Source organism: Meleagris gallopavo, chromosome 14, assembly GCF_905368555.1.
Source record: "Meleagris gallopavo chromosome 14, MGAL_WU_HG_1.1, whole genome shotgun sequence".
Taxonomy (NCBI): Eukaryota; Metazoa; Chordata; class Aves; order Galliformes; family Phasianidae; genus Meleagris; species Meleagris gallopavo.
This window is the reverse complement of record NC_139417.1, coordinates 16,761,280-16,786,553: the sequence shown is the minus strand read 5'-3', so window position 1 is coordinate 16,786,553 and position 25,274 is coordinate 16,761,280. Positions and strand designations below refer to the sequence as shown.

The following is a 25,274-nucleotide window of genomic DNA, read 5'->3' as shown; positions in this document are numbered from 1 at the left end:
GATTTCCATGTTGCCATAGATAGAAGCCATGTGCTCTTCTTAACTGTTAGCTCATACAACCTGTGTTCATACAGAATGAGCTGTGCTGTAGTTTTCTATCATCTAATACATGTGATCTGTCATTGTACTTTGGCACAAAAGTAGAATCCACCACATTCCTTGAGTTTTAATGAGACTTGATGCTGAGTGCTCTCACTGGAGTTAGACAGGCCATGTAAGCTCAAATTTGATGTAGTGTAGATAGGCATGTTGTATCCAGTGAGCTTCAGTTCCAGTGAAGGCAACGTGATCTTAGGTGCGTGCTTCTTTAGGTGACATACTTTGCAAAATTGAAACATTTACTTTTTTTTTTTAACCAGCATAAAGAAGAAAAATGCATAATTGCCCAACAGAAGATCTGGTTGAAATAACTAATTCATTCATGTTTTTAATTATGCTTGGAAGCTGAGAAGTGTCATGTATGTGCTAAATAGTAGTGTCGTTAATATAATTCAAGATGCTTTATTTCACTGTCAGTGTATCCCCCCTGTTCCAGCTTCTGCTCCAGATTTTTCCAAGAATCCAATGAAGAAAATGATTCAGGTTCAGATCGGCAGCACTGTTGACTTTGAATGCAAACCAAAAGCTTCCCCCAAGGCCAGATGTTCCTGGAAGAAGGGAGGTGAGCAGCTACACGAAAATGAAAGGTATCAAGTCTATATTGGTTTATTTGTTTTAATTGAGAAAAACAAACCAACTTCTAAAATAATTTTTAATTCAGTCGTGTCATCTTTAGATCCATATAGTTGTGAACCTCGCTGACATGTCTTGTGAGAGGAGTGTGGTTGGTTTTTGCTTGTGTTTGTGTCTGAGCACTGAGAATGCATATATGTCATTTTCTTTAAGATCAAGGGCCAGCTTTTACTTTCAGTCTGTAAATTTGAGAAAATAAAGCAATGGTAGAAAATGTGGAAAGTTTCAACAAAATGGTCTGAAAACACTGCTAAGGAGGTGTACTGCAGCCATGGTTATAATGTGTCTGAGAGACAAAAATAGATTTCTACTTGGCAAGGATTAATAATTGGTAGGACCAGAATTAGTGTTCTTACCATTCTAATATATTGATTTTTTTTTTTTTTTTCTGTTCAACTACTGTGTTGGCTTTTATGGAAAAAATATTACAAAGATGGTTCAAAGCTGTAGGTGCATTAGAAAGCCATATGAAAATATTCGAGATTTACTTTGTAATTGCAAGAATTATGTGATGAGCCCAGACCAATGAGCTGAATAGTGACAGATTAATATTGACAGACATGTAATGCGCTTTAAGAAGAGACAACAAAACCTCTTATGTACAAATATGGTGAATTAACTGTGAATGCTGAGGGAAGTCATACCTTGCATCACTGTGCCCAGGTGGGTGCTGTATCTCCTGAGGATGGTTATCAGTGGTATGTATGGGACAAAACAGAAAGTGACTTGTAAAAATGTAGTGCTGTTACCAGAATCAATTCTATTTCTGTAGAACACCATGTAAAATTTCTGTTTTGGAGTTTCTGAATCAGAAAGATGCTGTCAAAGCGGTAATTTTGAAGGCTCCGTTGCATGGCTTGAGGGGTCTCTTTGTACCCAGCAAGTCTGAACACTTGTGTCTTCTTGGTCAGCCACAGCTCTTTCTTCAAAGGGCACCCAGTAAATAGTCTTCATGTGTTCAAGTGTTGGTGTTTTGGCAGGAAATTAGGCTTCCATCATTATAGAGCTTGACACAGTAGCACAGACTTGCTAGCTGGCTGCGTGCCTGAAAGTAAACAGAGTCTTATTCAAAATAAGTCCCTTTTTGGTTTTTCTTTCTTTGTGAAACATCCCATTGTCTTGTAATGACATCATATCACATTCACAAGGGAGTCTGTGACACATGGCCACACTGTTTGCTGACACTGCATGAAGCCTCTCTCTTTTTGATGAGAGTTGGCTGTTGTTTTTCTGATAACTTCTGTAAGTGTGCAAATAAATACACAGCACAGGATTCTTTCCACATAGGAGAATTCCTAGCTTTTGCCCTTACGTCATTCCTCAAAGAATGCAGAGGAAGGTAGCCTTCCTGCTCCTGCTCTGTTGGAGCCGCCTATCAGCAGCAGATAACCTGTGTTGGTTAGAAGGATTCAGAGCTGTCAGACATGCACGGACCACGCAGGGCTCCACGTATGTCCAAAGAGTTCTGGCCAGGAGTGGCACTCTGGGAACTTTCTGGATCAACATCAGACACCGTCTTTGTGGCTGCTTTGAATTGCCATTCCGAAGCAGCAGCTGCTCATTTCAGATGTGGTGATGGTACCAGCGGAAGAAAGTGATGTTCAGTTCCTGACAGTGTTTTGAGCACACGTAATGCTACCTTGCTTACATCTGTGCGTTTCTTGAAAACACAAATTCCACCATTCCGTTCTGCAAAGTGCAGATATTTCCAAAATATAGCCCGAAGTGTATACGGCCCCTCTGTATTTCTGACAGCACATATAAATGGCTTACAGGGGAAACGGAATAACAAGACAGTGCTCCTGAATTAATCTAAATGGAGTCCACTTTCCTTCAGAGCAAAGGAGAAATGTGATTCTTTGCAGAAAGCACTATAGTTCATTACTGTCTGCTATGAATAATTGCAATTCATGAATTTCTCGCAGTTCTACAATTCTTCCCATTCAGTTTCCAATTAGCTGTACATTTTTAAGCTATTAACTAAGCTTCTGATGGGGAGGTCTGTAGGGGGGGTGGGACAGAGAGTGGCTTTTTAAATGGTAGAGAAAGAGTGGAGTGACTTCCCAAAAAATGATAATGCTGGACATGGAGGTGCAGCACGTGCTTTACCTATAGGAGAGGCAGAAAGAGCTGAATGTGTTTGATCCTCAGACCTGCAGTGTGGTTCGGTCTCTCTCATAGAGCACCCTGTGAGAAATACATGGAGTCAGTTGGAGTTTGCCTGTGAAGAGCCAGCAGGGTAATTGCAGTCTTCAGGAAAGTCTGGTGAGCTGTTTGCTTCTTCTGCAGAAAGTGGTTCTGCAGAAGGGGGTACAGCTCTTGTGTCCCATAGGATAAGTAAACGTACAGTTTTCCCGGTGTATTTATTTGTCTGTGGATAGTTAGAACCATAGTGCTGTTGGTTTGTCTGTGGTGTAATGGACTTGTTTGTTCAGCAAAGTGTAGAACAGTTTGTTGAACATCAGGCAGTGGGATGTTTTGGTTTTTGTGTGCATTCATGCAGGTGCTGGAGCCTGTCCTCTCTGGGGGGGGTGCCAGCACAGTCCCATCCCCACAGCCCCAGGCACACTGCATCAGTGCTCTGCTGCAGTAAAGCCATGTGCTACTTCAGAGTACTGCTAGTGTTCTGTTCTATGCGGATTTATGTTTCACTGGGGTTACTGATCACATTACTTCTGTAAAGCCTGAAAGATTTTCATTTTGATGGCACTGTTGCTTGTATTTCTAATTTATTTTTAAATGGTGCTGCATTTTCAGTATGTAGGAGATTTGGATAATGACTCAGTAAATTTTAATTAAATGAGCTGAATCTCATACATCTTGTAGAGGGGAGAATGTATAAGTCAAATGGATTCGAGAGCCTTTGGACTGAGAAATTGCTCTGTTAAAGAATACAGTCTTGTTTCTTGTTAGTTTTGCAAAATATTCCATTTATTATTATTTTTTTTAAGTATATCTTGAAAAGAGAGAACAAGACAGTGAAGAACCGTGGAACACAGAAAGAATTAAGGCATGTGGTTCAGTGTAGAGTATGCAAAAGTGAAGGCATAAAATGGGAATGAAATGAACTGGGTACTAAAACAGGGAGTAGTCCCCTCCAAAATGCAGTTTTGGAACTGTGAAACAAATTATTGTGGATGTATGAGCGTGACAGTCAGGAATTAACAAGAATGTCTTCAGTGCTTCCAGATTAGGTACTGACTGTGGGAATCCGTGGTTAACTGGCACAGGTGTGTTTTTACCCCATATAATGATTGTGTGTATCACTGGGCTAGAGGCAGCTTGTGTTTACTTAAGTTGTTCTTTCCAATCATTTCGTGTTGTATGGCCTTTTAAAAATGTCTGCAGTTGTTAAGCCGCATCCTGGTTGTTTTTATTCAAAAATATTCTGGAGCAGCTTCTCCTGATAGCAGAGATCACAGCATCTCCAGGAGGGGAAACCTTCCATCTTCTCTGTTGAAAGGCCCCCATCTCCAGATGGATGAGCTTTTATTTCTTAATGTGCATTTCAAAAAAGAGATTAGACGTTTTAATCAAGGTTAAACACACTCAGTGTTAGTTTATCTCCATCAAAAACAGTAGGCGTCCCAAATATGGTCCTAGGTACCCATTTAGAAGATTTCATTAAATGTTTTTATATTATTGCTCTAGTATATGGCTGGAAAAAGATTAAGATTTTGAGTTGGTGCAGAACAGTATTTCATCTATAAGCTCATCTGCCTGTATTCCTAGATGTTTGTAAAATACTAAGAGCAGAACAAGATGAAAAGATATTGCAAACTTCACCTTCACTAGCAAACATCCCAATGCAAGTCTGTCTCTCAAAAAGAAAAACAACTTCCAGTTTTAGCATCTTTCACTGTGATTAAGTGATGTCAAGTTCAGGGGGAAAGAAAAGATGAGGTACTATTCCTGATAAAATATTGCATAATCTGTACAAGGTTCAGTTATGGGTTTCAAATTAAGTATTTTTACTTCATTTTGTGTTACAGTTTGAAACGCTGTGGTCTGGAAAGTAATGCATTTACTTACCAGTGCTTCAATAGGAGCTTATTTTGGCTGGCTTTCTCGTTAAGTAATCTGATTTAATTTAGTTGGAATTTGCTTGATATATAAAAAGCTGGTTTGACCCACTTTCCACTGATCCTTTGTACTGAAGAGTTATGAACTAGAAAGTAATATGTTTATATTTATTATCAGATCACTAAGGGTCTAAAATATTTGGCTTTTCCGCTGAATAATCTGACAAATAGAAAAAGACAGTGATTTAGTTTAACTGTCTGTTATTTTAGTAGTAAAGCATTGCATGGGAAGATGAGCAAATTTGCATTCATTAACGATTTCATTAATGGCACAAAACTTCAAGTGGCAGCCTTGCATTGGAAGACCTGGAATCCTGGATCCTGAGGCGTCTGCTGGCCTTCACTGGGTGGGTGGTTACACTGCACCAACATTTCCATTTAACCAATTTTAACAAGTAAGGGTAATATATGTAAGCCTCTATATAGTGCAGTCACAGTTGTCTGAGCAAGCAGGAGTGAGGACAGGGAATGCAGAATAGCTGGGATGTTCTTAGGCAACATACAGGAAAGTCAACAGATTTCAGATTGGCTTCCTGGAGCATCACTTGCCTTCTAATCCCCAGTGATATTATTCCCAGTGTCTGAAAGTACTGGAAATATGGTACAGTCTGCAACTGTAGTAAAATAACATGTCAGTATTAAAAGTATATGTTCTCATTTCATAGCTGGCTTTCAGCTTGGCTGGTTGTGACCTGATCAGTAAAACACACCTGGGGTACTGGGCAGAATTAATGGAGACTGTAAGTTCAGTGGCTGGAAAGGTCTGTATTGCTAAATCCATGTTCCTAATTTAGGTGGGATAAGAATACTCTCCTAGTTTTGTCTCTCAAATCAGAAACCCTGAAGTCTACTCCCAATCTTTTGACAGCAATCAAAGAGCATGATAACCTGGGCAGGAGCTGGGACATTTGGCTTTTCTAGGTATTTCTTTATGCCATCCTTTTGACTGCTGGAGAAGAGAGTCTTCTCAAGGATTGATTTCCTACAGTTTTTCTCAAGAGAGAATGATTTCGTTTTTGCCAAACGCATTTTGATCTGAGGAGCAGATAGGTCCTTAAGTCAGTCTCCAGTTGTGCTAATGCACGTGTGCCAAAGCATTCTTCAGCCAATTATCTTTATTTTATGGGGCTTAAAGTTTCTGCTGTTGGTTCATCAGAAGTATTCATGGAAAATGAAATTCACTTTAAAAATTGCTGGTCTTCAGCAAAATGTATTAGGAGAACTGCTGCAGATACAGAGAACTCCAAGACGTGTATTATTGGTCTGTGTTAGAAATCTGGATCTCTTCCTGGCAGTAGGCTGCCACTGTCTGTTTTATCAGTGTGAGAATATCTCATAACTTTATGTGTACTAAATGCCTCAGTTTGTCTAATTTTTCAGCAGAAAGGGGTAGAGCTATTGCTAGGTGTTGCATTTACATAAGCTGAGCTATATTTACTGCTCTGTAATTGAAAAAGTATAGAGTTGCTCTTTCTAATTTGCTGTAAAGATTTTGACAGTCATTTTTCTTCAAGAATTGATTTGTTGGGTGGTGGTTGTTTTTTATTCTGAAAGAAAAAAAAAAAAAACTTGATTCTAAACTGTCTTGGCTTTTTAATAAGCCTCTTGCTTCATTGGTTTAGATGAGCTAGGCTTTGAGATAGCTCAGAGCAGTCTAAAAATGTGTTTTCCTTTCATTTTAATTAAACAATAGACATTTTCTATTTTATACCCCAGTCCTATTTATAGTTTGTTTGATCTAAGACTTTGTCATTACTGTTGGGTTGTCGTTTGTTTTTGCAGCTTTTCTGCTGAAAACTGCTTCAAAATAGATGATGCAATGCATGCCATTGTAGCATAAACCAATAGGTGGAAAGTCTGAAAACTCCATAGCTTGCTTGAAATCATAATTCATGATTGATTTTGCCCAAAAGAAACTTATCTCAGGTACCACAATATTGAGTGTCATAGCACGTTTTTAAAGAAAACACACGCAAAAAAAAATCAAAATAATTAAGAAAAACAATTAAAAGCTGAGCTTAATTTTATAGTGCTTTTCACTGCGAAGAGCTTTGTACTGTCAGTGAAGCAGTGGAAGGAATCCAGACTGCTCTGCTTTTAGACATTCAGAGTGCAGTCTCCATGTGGCCTGGCAATGAGGTGAACCTGCTATTGAGGGAAAGCAGCACAGAGGCACAGTAAAATCCCACTGCTGTGGTCTGTGGCTGGTGAAGATGGTTTTGGAGGATCAGGGAAGCCGAAGGTGGAGGATAAGATCACTGAAGCCATCAGACCGCGAGTTGGTTTAAGCTGTTCTTATTCACCACCATCGTTATTCTCTGAAAAATGGATTCAAATGCATTGCCATCATCGTGGTGTATTATTTATAATGTAAGTCAGTATAAATAGTTAATGACAGTGCAGTTCACTGAAGCATATGTCCTTTAAGGGCCAACTTGCCTTTCGACCACGTAAGGTGTTGCCCAGCAGTTTACCTGCAGTTCCAGCTGCCCAGCTCTGCAGCTGGAAGCTCTCCTTGTCCTTGGTCAGCTCTACAGCACGTGCAGCTTCACCCCGAGCACTGCTCACATGGAGCTGTTAGGTGCAGTGTGTGAATGGCAGAACAAAGAACTTGTGTGTGCATCCTGCTTACCCCGAGCCTGGAGCAAGTTTTGAGAAGGAAGTGCTCCCAATTCCCACTAATACTGAAGACTTAATCTGCTTCTTGTAGAGAACTGAATCTCAGCTGGGACAAGTTATTGATACTAATTTCCCTCACGTATATTAAAAATAAAAGGAACAGCAGGGATGTGTATTTAATTTTGTACTGAATGAAGAAGCAGGTTAATGCTGGAATACGTGCAAGCGAGAAGACAAAACCCTCGTGACTCTTCTGGAAAAGGGAAGATAGCAGCATTAAGTTCCAGCACATTGCTGCCTTCTCAGATGATGTGTGTGCTTTGACAACTGCATATGACTCGCCAACTAATGTGGTTAGAGGTTTGCCTCCAGTATTAATGTTGTTTGCTGTTCTGTAGATTCTCTTTAGCTGGTTGTGAGGTGTCTGGGACATTTCCAAACTGCCTGTTAGCTAAGCTGCCTAGGGGATGGGCAGTGTAGCATCACTGTGATACATTTGAAATGGACTGACGTTTCAGGAAACTGTTGCTTACCTTTTTTTCCCAGTTATTCTGAACAGTTATGTACAGTTGTACAGGTCTCTGTGCAGCTCCAGGTTATCTCAGGGAAGAGCTGGTTGAAGGTTCTGCACGTAAGGATATGACAGATGGGAGGACCAGAAAGAGGGAATTAAAATTATCCTTGCCTTTAGGTCCCCCCCCTGCTGTTGTCTAAGATCTCAGCTCTACTGTTGGGATGTTGGATTTCTTGCATATCTATCAGTAATGTGAGTCTCCTTTGAGTCTCCTTTGCTTAATATTTTTTTTTTAGGAGTATTTCTGTTTTTTTCCATGTTACCTATAGTCAGTGTATACCATCAAAACTTTCAAATACCATGTTGCAAATTGGTGCAGTTTGATATACCACAGTAACTAAATGAGTATTCAAACATTTTGTCAACAAAAAAATGCTGTAACTTTCAAAATCTCTTTGTAATTTTTTTAGAATCACATTACTAAAGGATGGAGGACTAAGAATAACCAATGTGACCAAAGTTGATGCTGGAAGCTACACTTGTGTGGCAACAAACCAGTTTGGAACAGCCAGTGGGACTACAAACTTAGTAGTTACAGGTAGGTGGGCTGGAAAGAGGGGGCCAGGTTGACACTGAACTGCAATGAATTCTGAATTTGTGCTTTGAACAAACATCAAATGCGTTGAAAAGTAAAGGTGTGACAAAATACATATTGAAGAATTTATAAAAATAAAAGGAGATCTGTGGTTAGTTGTGAGGAAAGAGACTGAGGGATTTTCTCCCTTTTGGCACAGAGATTTCTTGGCCCTGAGATGAGGATGTTCTGAACACTTTCCTCCATGCTCTCTCTTAGTTACCTGAATACTAAACAAGCTTGTTGCACTTCTTTTTATTTAACTTGTTAAAAACCAGAATATGAAATTCATGCCAACCAAAAATATTAGAGGTCATTATACATTCCAGTCCAAAAATCTCTTTAGCCCTAAGGAACTATACACTTATTTGCTCATGGAAAAAGATGTGGAAGAAGCTCCAGCTGCAGGAGTGCTCAGGGACCCCACAGGCAGTAAAATATAAAGTCTTTCAAAAGCTAATTGTGTACATAATTGCTGTTAAAAGAGTTCTTGCCCCTTCCACTGAGACGCCCGTTGCTAGCTGCTGTCTGAGATGCTGATTGAGGAGGAGTGCTTTGTGAAGTCTAGCTGAAGACTCTTTTCTCATGATGTTCTTTTTTAAAGATGGGAATAACTAAAAGGTTTTCCAAATGCAGAATTATCTAATATCCTACTGCATTGCATATCCCATACATTTCATAGATCCAAACAGAATTATTCGGTTCAGTGAAGAAACAGCTACAGATTTTCAGTCTGTTTTTAAATGATTCATGCCCTTTTATACACAAATAACAGAATTATGTACAGAGGATTTATAGAAGGAAATTTAATTTTTGCAGTATTCACGGTATGTGATATTTGTTCTGTTCATGTGATTCGGGAATTGTAAGCTCCTTTTCTTAATGGCACAATTTATGTTTTATATGATATACAGACCCAGATACCCAACACGTCCTACCCTATATAGATTTCCTCTGGTTTCCAGGTTTTGTTATCTGCTTCTTCCACTCCCACCTTTTAATCTTCCCCATGGTTGCTACCACAGCATCCTGCTCCAAAACATATGGGTTATTGCTGAGAACTACACGTGCTTCTGAATGGTAATTTCACTGCTGTGGGTTGCAGTGCATTTAGCTTGGTGAGGTATATTGGTCTGTACACAGTAGGTAAATAGCTACTTTTTCAGTTTCAACAAACTCCCACTGGTAAATGTGCAACAGTACAGTGCTCCAACAAGAGAGGTCAGTCAGTAGCATTTATAGTCCAGCTGTATAATTTGAAGTGACTGTCATTAATCAGGCTTGTAGAACATGGTAGAACATTAGTGGCAGACAAGTCGTAGTACTACAGAAATCCAATAACTGATTTTTCTGCTCTCAGAACCAACAAGGATCACTTTGGCACCTTCAAACATGGATGTCACTGTTGGAGAAAGCGTCATCTTGCCTTGCCAGGTTCAGCACGATCCTATACTGGACATCAGCTTCACATGGTATTTCAATGGGACACTGACCGACTTCAAAAAAGATGCCTCTCATTTTGAGAAGGTTGGAGGGGTAAGTTGTGAACACTTCTTCTCTTATAGATGCATGCAGCACAGACAGACTCGCTTGTTCTTTCCAACACTGTGAAGGTTTTTTCTTCTCTTTTGGATGTATGGAATGTGGTGTTCTTTCTTGCAGAGAAGTCATTCATTGAGCTACCCTGCAGCACATAATCTGGTATCCAGACATCTCATATTTTAGGCCTGAAGTTTTCTAAGTGCCTACCTGTGTCTCTGCATCTGGCCCTACATGATTTTCCTTGGATGACATGAAACATAGCAATGACAGATTGAGGAACTTGTTTCAGATTTTGAGAGCTAAAGCCTAAAAGCAAACAAACCAAAAAAAATCCATCTTATTTTTCCTGCTCTTGTACCCCTGGTGTTTCCCTCACTTCTCTCTATAAGTCTCCCCTGGTGACAGGGGGGGAGGTCCTTGAGGTCCCTTCCAACCCTGGCCATTCTGTGATTCTGTGACAGAGGGATGCCATACTTTACTTTTCCCCACATGAAAAAACAAAACAAAACAAAAAAAAGCACCAACAAAGCAAAACAAAACAAAGAGCTTAAAAAAAAAATAAGATTTCATGGAAACTTCTCAACCAGTTGTGAAGGAAATTTCAGAGTATCGACCAACTCAGACTTCTGACTCTAGAACATCTTACCTGGGAGTTTGTTGTATGGTATAGAACTAGGGGTAGTTGTGGAATACTGAAGTTTAGGTGACTTTTTTTAGTCTTATTGATTAAAAAAGGGGATTGAACCTCCTAAGTGGAAAAACTCCATAGGTAACTAACAAATACAGAGAACTATTATGTGGGCTTGTCTGAATCCCACTAATGTTGATGGAATAATTTAATCCCAGTAAGAAGCCTTCCAGTGCATGTTTGTTCAATGGAACTATCTGTGCATGACTTCAGCTTTGTTGATAAACATGGCAAAAGGAAAATGATTTTTTAGTGGATGGAGATCTGTGTAATGATATTTTGGCAATCCTTGCCATGCATGCCTGAGATCCCTGACATGTAGTGGTTAATGGGAATGTTATGGCACCATGTCCTGGTCTTCCAGATGGTTAGAAAAATATAGGATATATTACTGTTGTACTGTACTTTTTGTTAGATAAATGATTTATAGGCAAACCAAGCAGATTTCATAGTTCAGAACAGATTTCCTTTAAATTGCTTTTGGTATCACCCACGTATTCATACAGGCCAGCAATGGCTGAAATCACAATGCAGTCAGGAAAAGCAAAAGCTATTCCAGCAGATGTTTGTACTGTGCGTGCACTTCTGCTTATTGCTATTCTGTGTAGCATTGAGAAAGGAAAGTGGCCTTACTGTCAGCTGGATTTGTCCACACTGACAGTGATTTAATCTGGCTAGGCAAGAATGTGGGCACTGCTAATGGTCGGCAGAGCCATGGGAGCTGAGTGCCTTCTGCATTGGAGCTTTTTGCTGCTGCACATCCTCCCCTCAGTACTTCAGGATGCTCCTGCAAAGCACCCACAAATAGTTTAAATAGGGTGTTAATATTTCAGTGTTTTATGTTTCAGTAACATTATTCTGTTTGACGGTCCATCTGCCTAGATGGTTTAAATCTAGTTTGCTACAATTAGTTCACGTAGAACATGATTTGCTTTGTGTGCATCCGTTGTTGTTGCTGGTCATTTCCTGAATATCCACTTCCAATCAAGTTAGATGGATTTTAGATTGCCTTCAGCTGAACTTTTAGGGTACTGGAGGCAACCAGTGCTGGATTGTCCTCTAAATGTTTACATCTTTGTTTTTAAAGAAGATGTGGCATTGTATTTATATTACCACACTTGGAAGGGAAGCAGGCAAAGTTTTTTCAGCTTCTATGTGAGACATCCTAATGCTCATCCTACACATTAACTGCAGGTGTTGACATCAGTGAATGAAACTCAAGCTCAAAAAGAAATGCTTGTGACAAAATGGCACAGCTGATTTGCATATAGTTAGAGATTTATCTGAGATAACAAGTCTCCATGAAAACAAATTATTCTTGAAATACAAGGATCCAAGCGGAAGCAATTAGTGTGAGCATAAAAAATAATTAATCGCTAAAGGCAAAGGGTTGGAAAGATTGTTAACTCTTGTCTTCTGGAGACCACAGCAATCATGTCTTCCCTTTCTCCCAAATCACCGACTTCTCAGTCGTGGTCGGAGAGCTGTGAATACCTGCAAAGTATGGTTCTGTCCTCAACTGAAACTGCTGCTCCAGAAAATTAAAAAGAGGGGAAAAAAATTGAAATCTGACAGATTTTTCACTTGGAAGCTTTGATGTGAACAGGGCTGAGGCAGTCATTCAGCTGGCACATGGGGAGGTTTTGAAGCAAACTGGCTACCAGAAGTTTAGGACTGAGTGCTCTGTTTCAGTAACGTAGAAAACAAATAAAACCGAGTCTGTAACAGTGCTAAGTTACAGCTATCACTCACTCAAGCTTTTTGCACACTTTCTTTGATTCTGATCAACCACATAGTGTAACATGAGAGAGGACGAAGGAAAAGAAATGACCAACGTTTGAATGCACAATGAGAAAGAAAGAATAGACGTAGGACCTTAAAATCAGGGCAATCAGCCAAAGAGCTGCAGAGGCATAATGCTTAAATCCAAGTGTGCTCACAATGCAAAGTAGCTTGGCAGAAGGAAATCCCAGACAAACTGCCAGGGATACGAGGTGCTCAGTGAGAGCCCCTGAGCAGCACACTGACCCAGGACTCACGCTGTACCTTTCTGAATTCTATCCTTAACCCTTCAGAACGGACCAGGTCCAGCTTTGTTGCTTACCTGTTTTAACTCTTTGAATGTCTTTGCTAACTAGGCTTATGAATTCTGTCTAGAAAGTCAGATTGGGTGACGGCTGTAGGAATCACATCTTTCTTGTGGCTTGGAGGCAAGCAGTTGGTCACAGGGTGCTGACTTTCTTCACGGTTCTAAACAGCTGTCTGCAGATGTGTTCCCAGTGCTGGGCATCTGTGCTGCAGCTTGCTTCTCATGCAGGTAGGGGCGTTAACTCCTGTCTGCTAGGAGAGTGCTTACAGCCATGTAGCATGGAGCAGCTGCTGGGTAATAACCTGCTGTCCTGCCCCTGTAATTTTGGGACAACTTTAATATAAAGTTTATTTATTTAGTTTATCTTAAACTTTATCTATTCGGTGTGATATTTTCTCCTCTTTCAAAACGTGAGCTGAATATTAAATAATATGCTCATTCATTTAACAACTTTGTATTTTGACAGAGTGCATCAGGAGATTTGATGATTAGAAACATCCAGCTGAAACACAGTGGAAAATACGTTTGTATGGTGAAGACAGAAGTAGACAGTGTGGCATCTGCAGCTGACCTTATAGTACGAGGTAAATTTCAGCTTCACTTACCATGAATTGTGTTTTCTTAACGCTGTGTGCTGTCGATTGCAGAAACAGTTTATGGTGTAGATTACAAAACCTGTTCATCTATGACTTGAATTACGTGATTCTGCATTGAAGTTAGGCTCAGTTTTGGATGAAACTTGCTTTTTCAAAAAAAAAAAAAGAAAAATTGAAGAATATAATAAATGATGACATAATATCTTTTCTTATGACACTCCTTCAAGCCACTGATGAGTGGAGTTCAGTACTGACAACTGTGATGTTGTTGTTGTTGTGTCTGCTAAATGGTGACTTCATGGTCCAGCATCCTTCCTGGGAAATGGGCATCTGCTGCCAAAGTGTTTGAAGGGTTTTGGCCTGGAGACACACAGGAATTCAAATTATATAACGCAGGGTTATTTCTTTATTTCCTTTTTTTTTTTTTCCTGAGCAGGATTGCTTGCAGAGCTAAGCATGAACTATAGCTTCCATTGTTGATGATTACATTTACAGCAAAAGAAAAGCAGTAATCCAGAAATCAACATGATGCAATCAAGATTTATTCAATGTATTTCAAAATATACCAGGTGTTTTATAATTCCTTTGTACTGTTAGTTATATCACCTGTTTGCTGGTGCAGATAAGACAGAAACAGCATTTTTGCTAGGCTGCCCAGAGTCAGGATTTTTCCAGAATGCAGCAGAACATTTGCCTGATGGAATTGTTGCTCGTGGTGCTGGTCAGATGTTCTGATGAAGAATTGCTGCAGTGCTTCATACACTAAAACAGCTGTAGATAACAAGTAGGCAGACTACAGAGATACATTAATAGATTAAAAGAGGACATCAAGGACCAGCGTAAAAGATAATGTGGAATGGAAAGAGGAATCGTGGTGAACAAAGGTTGGTGAACTAAACCTGTAATCTGTGTAGTAGTTCAGGGTTCCTATTTCAGAATTACTTTATCAGATGCAAGTATAATTAACGTTAATAAATATTTATCCTCATCTAAACGTTTTCTTCTTCCCTTAATAGAATGGGAATCCTTACTGCAGTATTAGTGATTACCAGGGTACTGGCTTTACTAAACACCAGCTATATTTCAATCTTTTCCTAGGCTCTCCTGGGCCCCCTGAACACGTGAGAGTGGATGAAATAACTGATACTACAGCTCAGATCTCCTGGCAAGAAGGCACAGACAATCACAGCCCAGTGACTGCTTACACTGTACAAGCAAGAACACCTTTTTCAGTTGGCTGGCAGCGAGTTACCACAGGTAATGCACATTTCTTGTTACAGGTTCTGTTGAAATATGCTTGGCCAGGATACATCAGGTTCTTAATTCATTTTTCTTTTTTTATTAATAGTTCCAGATGTGATTGATGGAAATACATTCACAACCACAGTGGTGGATTTAAATCCTTGGGTGGAATATGAATTTCGTGTAGTTGCCAGTAACAAAATAGGAGGTGGAGAACCTAGTTTACCCTCAGAAAAAGTAAGAACTGAAGAGGCAGGTTAGTGGGTTCTTCTATTTGTCTTTAATTCAGCATCTTGAATATATTAAAAAAAAAAAAATCACGTATTTAGCTCATTTCAATTAAACTTGGAATTTTCATGAAAAGTAAAAGTCTGTAACTAGTTTGTTAATGAGTATTCGTGTTTAGCTTTGGGACAGTTTATTTCCACATATCCAAATATATTTCAGCTGTTTTTAGCATGGCAAACTCTGTTTAGTCAGTGCTGCACAGTCTGAAGATGTTAATGAATGGGGAAGAGGTGAATTTTGACAGTTTTCTGCTCAGAAAGACTTGATTGAAATCCAAGATGTTACTTGGATAAGTTAGCCCTGTTGAAAACTTGAAGCATGCCACTGATTTTTAGATGCTCATAAACATTTAAAGCAGAGCATACAGGGTTCCATCTGTGGGGTTCTGCAAATGCTCAAAAAAACCCCTGTCTGCCCCATGCAGGTTCTAAAGCACTTGTCTCAACTGGCAGAAGAAATAGGAAAACTAGAGAGCTAGCTCCAGAGAATGAGGTTAACTTGTGGTATCATCTCATCTATTTACACGGCGTAGACAGCTGTACGTTTCTTTTTCACAGTTCCTGAAATTCCCCCAGCTGAAGTCAGTGGGGGAGGCGGCAGCAGGTCTGAACTGGTCATAACATGGGATGTAAGTTTTCTGGCAAGCAGTTTTCTTCAGAGAATGGTTGTTTTCATTGAAACGCTTCTTTAAAGATGAATTTTCCTGGCTGCAGCAGCTTCTCATCTAGGATGTATATGTGCTCGGTAACATTCTGTAATGTGAGCTATGCACGTTTGCCTTCCCTCTTTAACTTGCTACTGCTAGACTCCAATCAGTAAGAAATTCAGTTAGCTTGTCTAACATGATTACTTATGCTCTCAAACAGTTGTCAAGGCAGAAGGGGGCGGGGAGGGATGGGAAATGGAAGGGTTGGTTGTTGCTCAAAGGTTAAGCCAGTGTTTCGCAGATCAGTGCAGCTTTCCAGTTTGTACTTTCCTACCATTAACTCTCCATGTAGGTGCTAACAGATCAGATGCTACTTTAAATAATGTGTCCTATTCTTAATGAGTTGAGAAATGTTACCACGCTATTTCTTACTGATGTTAGCAACTCTATGTTGTTACTTAATCAGATCACATCAGGGGAAGGTACAGATACTGTGCAAAGATAGTACTTTGGTAATTATTTATGTACTATGAATTGTGACCAGAAATTGAAGATATCTTTACTGAAGTGTCTTAAAGCAGTGTACTTACTGGAGAACAAGACATGTTTTGGGGAGTTGCTCTTTTCTTGATGTGCAGATAGTTTCAAAAGAAAGCATTTCATTCTACTGTACCAGACTTTATTTGTTCATGCAGTGATCCCAGATGCAGATCAGAACCAGTTTACAGTCGCATGCATTACATTCACAGCGATGCTTTCTTCCTTCAAAGCTTTTCCAGTATGGTTTGTAACATCATGGGCTTCTGTCACTGATTGCTTTTCTCACAGCCCATCCCTGAGGAGTTGCAAAATGGAGAAGGATTTGGGTACGTCGTCGCTTTTCGCCCCTTTGGCACCACAACATGGATACAGACTGTAGTCACCTCTCCTGACACGCCCAGATACGTCTTTAGGAATGAAAGCATCTTGCCATTTTCACCATATGAAGTCAAAGTTGGTGTCTATAACAATAAAGGAGAAGGGCCATTCAGTTCAGTAACCACCGTTTTTTCAGCTGAAGAAGGTATGTGATTTTCTCCATATATTTAATGAGATGTTTTATCAAAGAATATAGCAGCAGTTGATAAAACTGAGGTCAACTTGAACATGAACATATTTATTTGCACCATCACCTATGCTGCTCATCTCTCCAGTGCTGATTTCCAATTGCAGAGCCTACTGTAGCCCCCTCTGGTGTGTCTGTGACAAGCCTGTCCTCCTCTGTCATCGAAGTCTCCTGGAAAGCCATTCCCTGGAAGATGAGTAGTGGAAGACTACTGGGTTATGAGGTAACATCATTTTAAATGCTCCTCTTGTTCTAAAGTGCCACGATCCAGAATGTCTTTACACACATAGCTCATGCCAGACAAGTCTAACTTGTTTACTTCATAGACGAAGCAGTGATCTTCTTCTGGTTGTCATTTTTTAATTTGAGCAAAATCTAATGTTTCAGTTTTGCTTTTTCTGCAGTCAAAAGGGCAGCAAGCATGAAAGGCAGATGGATGAGCAAATTTCGTTGAAAGAGTGTACACATTTTGGAAACTTTAATATATTTCTACCTTTTTCAGCTGAGAGATATGCACCTGAAGGAGTCAAATGCAATGGTGTTGCAGGGAATTGACTGTTTATCCAACATTTTAAGTAGCTTTGTTTTATATCTACTAGGTGAGGTACTGGAATAACGGAGGAAAAGAAGAATCTTCAAACAGAGTTAAAGCTGCAGGGAATGAAACTTCAATAAGAATAACAGGTTTGAAGAGCAACTTAGCATACTACACAGCTGTCCGTGCCTACAACAGTGCTGGAGCAGGTCCCTTCAGTGCCACGGTGAATGCTACCACAAAAAAGACACGTAAGTATCACAGATATAAAGTGGGGAGGGACATGATGGTGTGTGTGAGCATTTGCAGGCAAGTGAGGAATAGACACATTAGTGGGAATCACAATGCACATAAGTGACCTAAATCTTCATACAGAATAGAAGAGCTGGGCAACTAAATCAAGCATAGATCCTCAAGTTTTTGCCCTCTGCTATTTTAGCAAAATGAGTACTTAAAACTCAGCCATACCTTGGGAGCTGAGGTAAGATCATTTCTGCATAAAAACTTTATTATTCTTTTAGTGACTTAAGAAATGTAGAAAGAAAAAATTCTGTTACTTGGAAGGAAAAATAGTGACTGACTTACTGAATTTCTCAGGGTTTTAGAACATCTTTAAGTTCTCCAGGGCATGGCATTTGAATGATCCTCACACAATTCATGCAAAATAATCATTCATGTCCATTGTTCTCCCCTAATCAAGTTACACAAGAGGCCCCTTTCCTATTATAAAAAGGAGAAATTAAGTTGGAGAACAGATTGTCAAAGACTGCAGTAATTCTTCTACAAATGGAAAATATATTTAATGTGCTCTTGCTTTGTAATACAACTCAAAATCAGGGTAATCAGTTTTGAAGTATTTCTTCCAGATTCACAAGAACGCACAATTATATCTAATATAAAAGGTCATCCTCCCCGGAACAGTCATTCATGTCCTTCTGCTGAAAGGAGTTGTATCATCAATATTATGAAACCATAATTTCACAATAACTTCATGTGCAGAAACAAGCATCACTCACTAGCACAGATGACCTAACTCAATTTATATTTACTGGGGTTTAAATACATTAATTACATTACACAATAACTTACAATTGCTGTGAAGACCTCATAGTCTACAACTTGTATCTGACACGAGTTGTTTTCCTAAATTAGTCTTAAACATTTTGTTGTATAAAAGTGCAGTTAATTGTGGAGGTTTTGCCTGAGTTTACAAGGTGAGATGTTGTTATTGTTTAATATTCAGGAGGTCTTACAACAAACTGTTCTGTCTGTCAGCTGAAATTAAGAGAAATGTTAGTGTGTGTGACTAACTTTAAGATCTAATGAGTCCTAGAGAAATCTGTGTAGCTATTTGCACACTTCATACTGGACATAATAGTTTGATGTTATCTATTGCAAATTTGAAGATTATTGGACGTTTGGGTAGCTGAAGCAAAGTAGAGCCTTTTGAATCATTTCTGTAAGTCTGGTGGGTAGGTGGAGGTTTACAGTTTCTATGTAATTATTCTTCATTTTTTTAGATGACGTTAATATTTTGTTTTGGATTTAAGAGAGTGACTCATTTCTCTCAAATTCAGCTTTAATATCTGAGTGTGTAAACTGTATCTGCTATAATACTCAAATCTCAGGAAAAAAAAATTTACATTTACAGAAATTAGTTACTGGTGCATCAGGTTGAATCCTATTTAGTATATAGAACAAGGCAAATACTGCAAAAGAATAAATCTTTGAATAGTTGTTAGACTTCAGTTATTTTATATCTTAGCCTCACATTTTGTGTCCACACAGCGCTGTGCTCTATAATCAGGTGCTTTATGATCTGACTGCTAATGGATCTACCTATGCAAATGAGCTTAAAAATGAAAGGAAGGAAAAACAAAGCCACAAGCATGAGTGCCAGCACGAAGCTGTTAAAGCACTGTTAGCTGTTAATAGTGGATACCTTCAGCATCAAAGCTTTGGAGCAGTCCACCTAAGCAGCAATAGCCTCCACTAGGTGACAGCAACAGTAAATTGTTTTCCTTAACACATTTAGAAATATTTTAATGGCTGAGTGGTTTGCAGCATGATCCACTTTCTGGGAAGTCAAATTGAAGCATCTTGAACAGGTTTGTACTTCACCTTTCCATTGAAGCATACAGCCAGAAGCATACCACTCCCTTTGAAAACAAGTCTCAGGTTGTCCACGAGCACTACCACAAAAACACCCCCAAAAAACCAAAAGATTTGCTTAGCTAAAGCCTATTGATTGTTCCAACTGCTGAAACCATACAGACTGCATTTCAAAATCATGCCTCAAGAGAAGAACAAAAAAATCTCATCACCTGTTATATTTCAGCCATGTTAAAGTAAATCTGCATAGCGCATTCGTTTGAATATTCACTAAGACTAAATTTATTGTGGAGTATTTACTCATTCTTGAAAACATACTACAAATAGGAAATGTCTGTTATCATCATTGGTTTCATTAGAGCATGTTCTAATTGATCACCCGTGTCCTAAGAAATACGCTTTTGTTTGACTGCATTTAATGAAACATCATCAACAGATAATGCAACTTCAGAAATAACATTTATTTGCTATTGTTTTCTTTTCCTTCTGTTTTTCCAATTTATTCGCTGAACCATAAAGTGTACAAATGACGAGGCTGTATTTGACTTGCTTTTACATCCAACATGTAATGACAATCAATTACCTGAACTGTTATTTCCTACTGTGGGATAAATCAGTAATGCCAATTAAATTAAAGTCATGCTTTTATTATGTATTCAAAGCACCCAGTCAGCCACCAGGAAATGTTGTGTGGAACGTTACTGACTCCAGAGTCATCCTCAACTGGGAAGAAGTAAGAGCCATGGAGAATGAGTCTGAGGTGACTGGCTATAAGGTAAGCAAAAAAAAATTAAAAAAAATCAACTATGGGAGAATCTGGAAGCAATACTCCATTCCTTACCTCATCTGTTTGCATCCTCTAAACTTCCTGCCTTGCACATTTCTTAACTGTCTCATTTTTGTACATTAAAATCATATTCAAACTGTGTCTCACAAACCATAGTCCTTTCACCATTAATGGTACACTGATGCTTTCCATTGCTGGCTAAGTAGATTTTTTTAGTAGCAGGCATGAAATTGATATTCTTAAACCTTTTTCTTCTTTCTTCTGTGGGACTTGCTCCCTCTCTTAAAAGTTACATTGCTACATCAATTCCAGAGCTGATCAGTGCACAAACATACAAGTATTTAAATACATCATTTATGCTTATGAGAATTGCTGAGAATGTTCTTAATCAGTGTACAGCTGGAGCCCTCATGTGACACTTACCTGTATAAAAGTTTATCTGAAGATGTGACTATGCATTTTTCTGGGATGTGCTGTCAAGAAATGAATGTTGAAAACTTACCTGGTTTCACAGGAGGTAGCCAAACAAAAGGAATCCAGCGTACAGTTCCAAACTGCATGCTTTGTCTCCCACAACATTCTCAGGATTCTCTACTAAAAACATACCAATAAGCTCCAATTTTGATCCTTCTGGTTAATTTTACCCAAGTAAAGCATTTAGGGGCGTCATCTTTTATCCCTAGAAGCAAGGGCACTGCAGTTAACAGAAAGCTGGTTTGTCAAGCAGAATATCCAACAAACGACATTGAAAGCAGCCGCAGCGCGGGCGTTGTGGAAGGCAGCCAGATGGCTGTGTCCCTCAGAGCTTTTTTCAGCACAGCATGGCATTGGGGAGCGTGGCCCGAGGGTGGCAGCGTGTAGCACAGAGCTGGAAGGTACTGAGAGGCCACTGTCAGTTAGATGGATTCAGGGTGAGGATCCTGGATTGGTGATGGATCATCATGTATGTCATTCCAGTGGCCTTGCATTCTTTGCCCTCCATTACTATTGCCATTACAGTTTCATATTGCATTGGGAACCCCCCGACTTACCTGCTTGTCAAGTTTGTAGAACTCTGCCAGGTGTGTGCACTGGATCTAAGACCAGAAGAGAAGCTGATATTGCTCTTCCTTGAGGCTTTTGACTGAACGCAGCTCCTGGTGTTTAAAACAGGACACTTTCTGTAATTAACAGTAATGACAGACTAATTCAATTAGCACTTGTGGAACATCTTCCATCACAGGCCCACAATTTTCTCATTCTGACTAGTTCTCTCCTTCCCCACACTATGCATTGGCATAATCAGATAATCTAGGTAATGACAGACTCCAAGCTGAGGGATAATCTAAAAAACAGTAAATGATGACAATACTCAACAGTCAGCAGAATATACTATCACAGATTCTGCCATTTCAAATTCAAGTTAGGTATAATACTTTCATCCATGTTCACTTCTTTCACTACTCCTCTCGGTACTGAATGTAATTGTGCTCTGTAATACTAACCAAAAATTAGACCTTTTCTCTCATCGTGCCTTTTTAACACCAAAATCTTTTATCCAAGAAACATGAATAAAAATTGCATGCCAGCTCCTACTGGAAGAAATATTGCACTATGGGTTTTCTAAAGATGTTCTTTACTTTTGTTGCAGGTTCTGTACAGGACGAGCAGTCAGAACAATATGAATGTGCTGAACACAGACAAAACAACAGCTGAACTTCTGCTCCAGTTTAATGAAGATTACATTATAGAAGTAAAAGCAACAACTGAAGGTGGAGATGGCACTAGCAGTGATCAGATCCTGATTCCCAGACTAGCTAGTATGTTGAACTGCTGTTGTTTTGTCATGTGTTTATGTTCAGTCCTCAACCATGATCACAACCTCCATTGTACCACCTGCAATACAGAGACATGTCTCTGCCTTTGCATTATTAAATGTGCAGCTGACACTAGGCAGTTGTCACAGGTTATCTTTACAGGAATTGAGTCCTTATTGATAGGAGAACAAAAATTGAAAGCGTGTATGTATTATGGTAATAAGGTATTAAAAAGCAATTAGCATGACAAACTTCATTCTACTGAACTGGTAAATTACCATGTAAATTGGTATTAAAAAATATTTTTTTACTTTTTCTCTTTTTTTTGTTATGGTCATCTTGACAGTAAAGACCATTAATATAGCTTAAATATTTTGCAGTGCATTTCTGTGGCTTCAAAATATCTAGTGTTTCTATTTATACATTTTGATTGTTTATCAAAAATAAACAATGAAAGTATAGTTTTTTTGCTTAGTATCTAGTAAGAGTAATGATTAGACACAACAGATAGTCATGCTTTCATTTAATCCTGACCTTTTTCATCTGTCACAGGTATGGATGCAAGAGGCTCTGGTCCATCAACCTTGAATATCTTCAGTCTATCCAGCATTTTACCAACAGTGTTTTCCTTCACTCTTAATTCAGTCTTGTGATGATGCATTTTCATTTGCTAGAAGAAACAAATGATCAATCAGTTATTACAGAAAAGTGCTTTTTTTAAAAAAACAAGCTGCAGTGGTTAATGCATGTTTTTCTTCTGACATGTTTTTAAATTCTTTATATTTCACTGTAGGATGAATTAAAAAATACCATGTAAAGTTTAGCAAATCCTTTAAAAAGGAGTCTGAAATGCCTTAATACTTGAACCAAAGGAGTTTACATATTATGTACTTCAGCTACAATGTAAGAAGAGAGAGTTAAAATGGCACTGTGATCAATTACAAGGAAGAGCTCGGCTCTATGAAAAGCTCAGTTTTTACAGTGACAATGAATTGTTTTGGGTATATTTTACAGTATTATGATAACATCGTTCTACATACGAAAGCTGAGATCAGAGCATGCAGTTTCAGGCAATGGAAAACATGAACTACATTGGCAGTTCTTTAAGACAGTGTCATTGGCTTGCTGCCCTTTACCTGAGTTACTCTAAATCTAGCAAGAAATCAAAGCTAAACGTTAGAGAAGTCGCAGTATCAGCGTTAGTTCTGCACAGTCCTCGTTGGGGTGTCTGAGAGGCAGGGCTTCCACTACTCCTAAGAAATGATCTCAGCCACGCTTCTCTTTTATCCCAGCGTACATCCGTGTACTCTTTCCAGCACTTAACCTTCCTCTTAATCACTTCTAAGGTAATCCTCACATCCTTACCTTATATTCAGTAACCAGATCCTTTATTCGTAACCAACTTCTCCCACCGTCGGGATCATTCTTACTGCCCTTCTCTGAACTCCCGTCAGTGTGTTTCACTAACACAAGTGCCCATTTGTAAGCATTACTGAAATGCAGTTGCACCACAGCCTTATGAAAAGGAACTGTTACCATCTTCCTACCTTGTGGTGTGGTGCTTCCAAATATGCAGCCCGAAATTATCTTGTCTGCCGCACCGCACGCGCTGTAAATTCAATACCACATTCATAATTCTCCTTCCAGCTGCTCTTTAATCAACTCAGACTATTCACCTGGTCCGGCACTCTAATACACCCCATTGCTGTCATCTAATTCTAGTAAGTTTATGGCAATACTATAGTTTATAATTTTAAAAATACATCAAGGTTCTCAAGCTCGCTACAGTGAAATCTATGCTTTCTTTCATAGCAATACCTTAAACCTGGTATATCCGACTTTCCCCGTTGTGAATTTAGACCAGTCAGCCTTTTAGACACATCCATGGTAGAGCAAGTGTTCATGTGACATAAAGCATATCTTAAAGACCTTCATTTTTATCTCACAAGATTATTACAGCACACAAATAGAAGAACCAGGATTAAAGGTATCATGATAACACTATAGAAATACCTTGATATGCATTCAAATAGATCAGCATCACATGCAGATGAAAATAGTGCTAGCTGTTGAAGTAAGCAAGATCTGTATATACTGTAAATATATAGTTATAAATGGCTAGTTGCTTTTCAATGTGGCTAACCAGTGATGTTTTCAGGCACTTGCAAATAGGGGGGAGGGTGGGAGATGGAAAACAGGGGTTACTAGTAAGTATATAGTTCTGTTTCCTGCAACAAAGGGTGAATCTTTCTATTCTTGTTTCACAGAATTCCAGTTCACATTCCTGTATTGCCATTTTCATGCTATTACAGTGTATTATTTAATTTCTAGTTATATATCTCCATGAGATATGTACCGAGTACCTTGTTTCATATTGAAAAGTTTGAAATTTCTCCTTAAACTTCCAGTTGTGTGTGTATCCTATGGTTATCTGTATGCATTTTTCTATTCTAATAAAATATTTATTACATAGAGGGATACAAGACTATTTCAGATATTATTGCATGTCCATACTATATACTTGCACATGGGGATTCACTGCAACTAAAATCCTTGTCTGTATTCCTCAGAACATTTCTGCTACCTGACACTTCATGGCAGGACAGGAGTGGTTTCCTTCTCAGCAGTTCTGCTGCCATTAAAATCCTCACCTGTATACCCAGGCCTGCTTTTACAGAAAGGGAGGCAGGAGGGAGAGGAGGAGTAAGGGCTAGAGCTGCTGAGCTCTGCCTCTGTCCATAGTTCTGCAGCCTGGCAGATGAAAACCCACCTCACTTTCCTTGGCTTGGTTTCCTGTCTACCCAATTAGGCTGCTTCCTCTCCTCAGAGATGAAATAGAATGTAATTATATTAAAGAAGAGTTGGTTCTTTTAAATAATTTATTTAGTATATCACTATTTATCATTAAATTGCATGGTGCGTTTTCCCCTGCAAATTGCCTATTCCTCACATACTGCAGTTTCCCATAAAGCTGGTGACTTTCTAGCACTAAAACCTGCTCAGTGGGAACATGAGCAGAACAGAAACCATATTTTAAGCTTTCAAAGCATGGAATACCTGCCTATTACCTAATCTACATGAAAGGAGCTGATCCAGATGCTGCAGTAAGGGCTAATAATAATCCCAACATGTTTATAAGTATATATGCAATAGCCAAGACCAAAACCATTTTTTCTGAGTAAAGCATGGTTTCTTTTCCAGATCACTGTAGCTAGACACATGGCCTTGCTCTGTATTTCATCCTGTATTCACATTAGCCTTCCTTTA

General features: G+C 39.0%; 1 protein-coding gene and 1 long non-coding RNA gene across 2 annotated transcripts in view; one reads left to right on the top strand and one right to left on the bottom strand.

The window, feature by feature from the left end:
• LOC100541675 (contactin-3) overlaps positions 1-24,473 on the top strand; it is a 92,418-nt gene extending 67,945 nt beyond the window's left edge. Inside the window, exons 9-21 of the mRNA XM_085235935.1 lie at positions 536-686; positions 8,418-8,545; positions 9,942-10,117; positions 13,367-13,484; positions 14,595-14,753; positions 14,845-14,994; positions 15,584-15,654; positions 16,501-16,735; positions 16,885-17,000; positions 17,377-17,563; positions 20,087-20,199; positions 21,842-22,010; positions 22,560-24,473. Coding sequence (XP_085092061.1) covers positions 536-686; positions 8,418-8,545; positions 9,942-10,117; positions 13,367-13,484; positions 14,595-14,753; positions 14,845-14,994; positions 15,584-15,654; positions 16,501-16,735; positions 16,885-17,000; positions 17,377-17,563; positions 20,087-20,199; positions 21,842-22,010; positions 22,560-22,660 — 1,874 coding nt within the window. The 3' untranslated portion in view covers positions 22,661-24,473. The remainder of the gene's footprint in view (positions 1-535; positions 687-8,417; positions 8,546-9,941; positions 10,118-13,366; positions 13,485-14,594; positions 14,754-14,844; positions 14,995-15,583; positions 15,655-16,500; positions 16,736-16,884; positions 17,001-17,376; positions 17,564-20,086; positions 20,200-21,841; positions 22,011-22,559) is intronic.
• Positions 14,017-25,274, bottom strand: part of LOC104913199 (uncharacterized) — a 139,867-nt gene continuing 128,609 nt past the window's right edge. Inside the window, exons 9-12 of the long non-coding RNA XR_004161340.2 lie at positions 22,542-22,677; positions 21,243-21,347; positions 17,898-20,890; positions 14,017-16,963 (exon numbers count right to left, since the gene is read on the bottom strand). This is a non-coding gene — a long non-coding RNA (uncharacterized LOC104913199). The remainder of the gene's footprint in view (positions 16,964-17,897; positions 20,891-21,242; positions 21,348-22,541; positions 22,678-25,274) is intronic.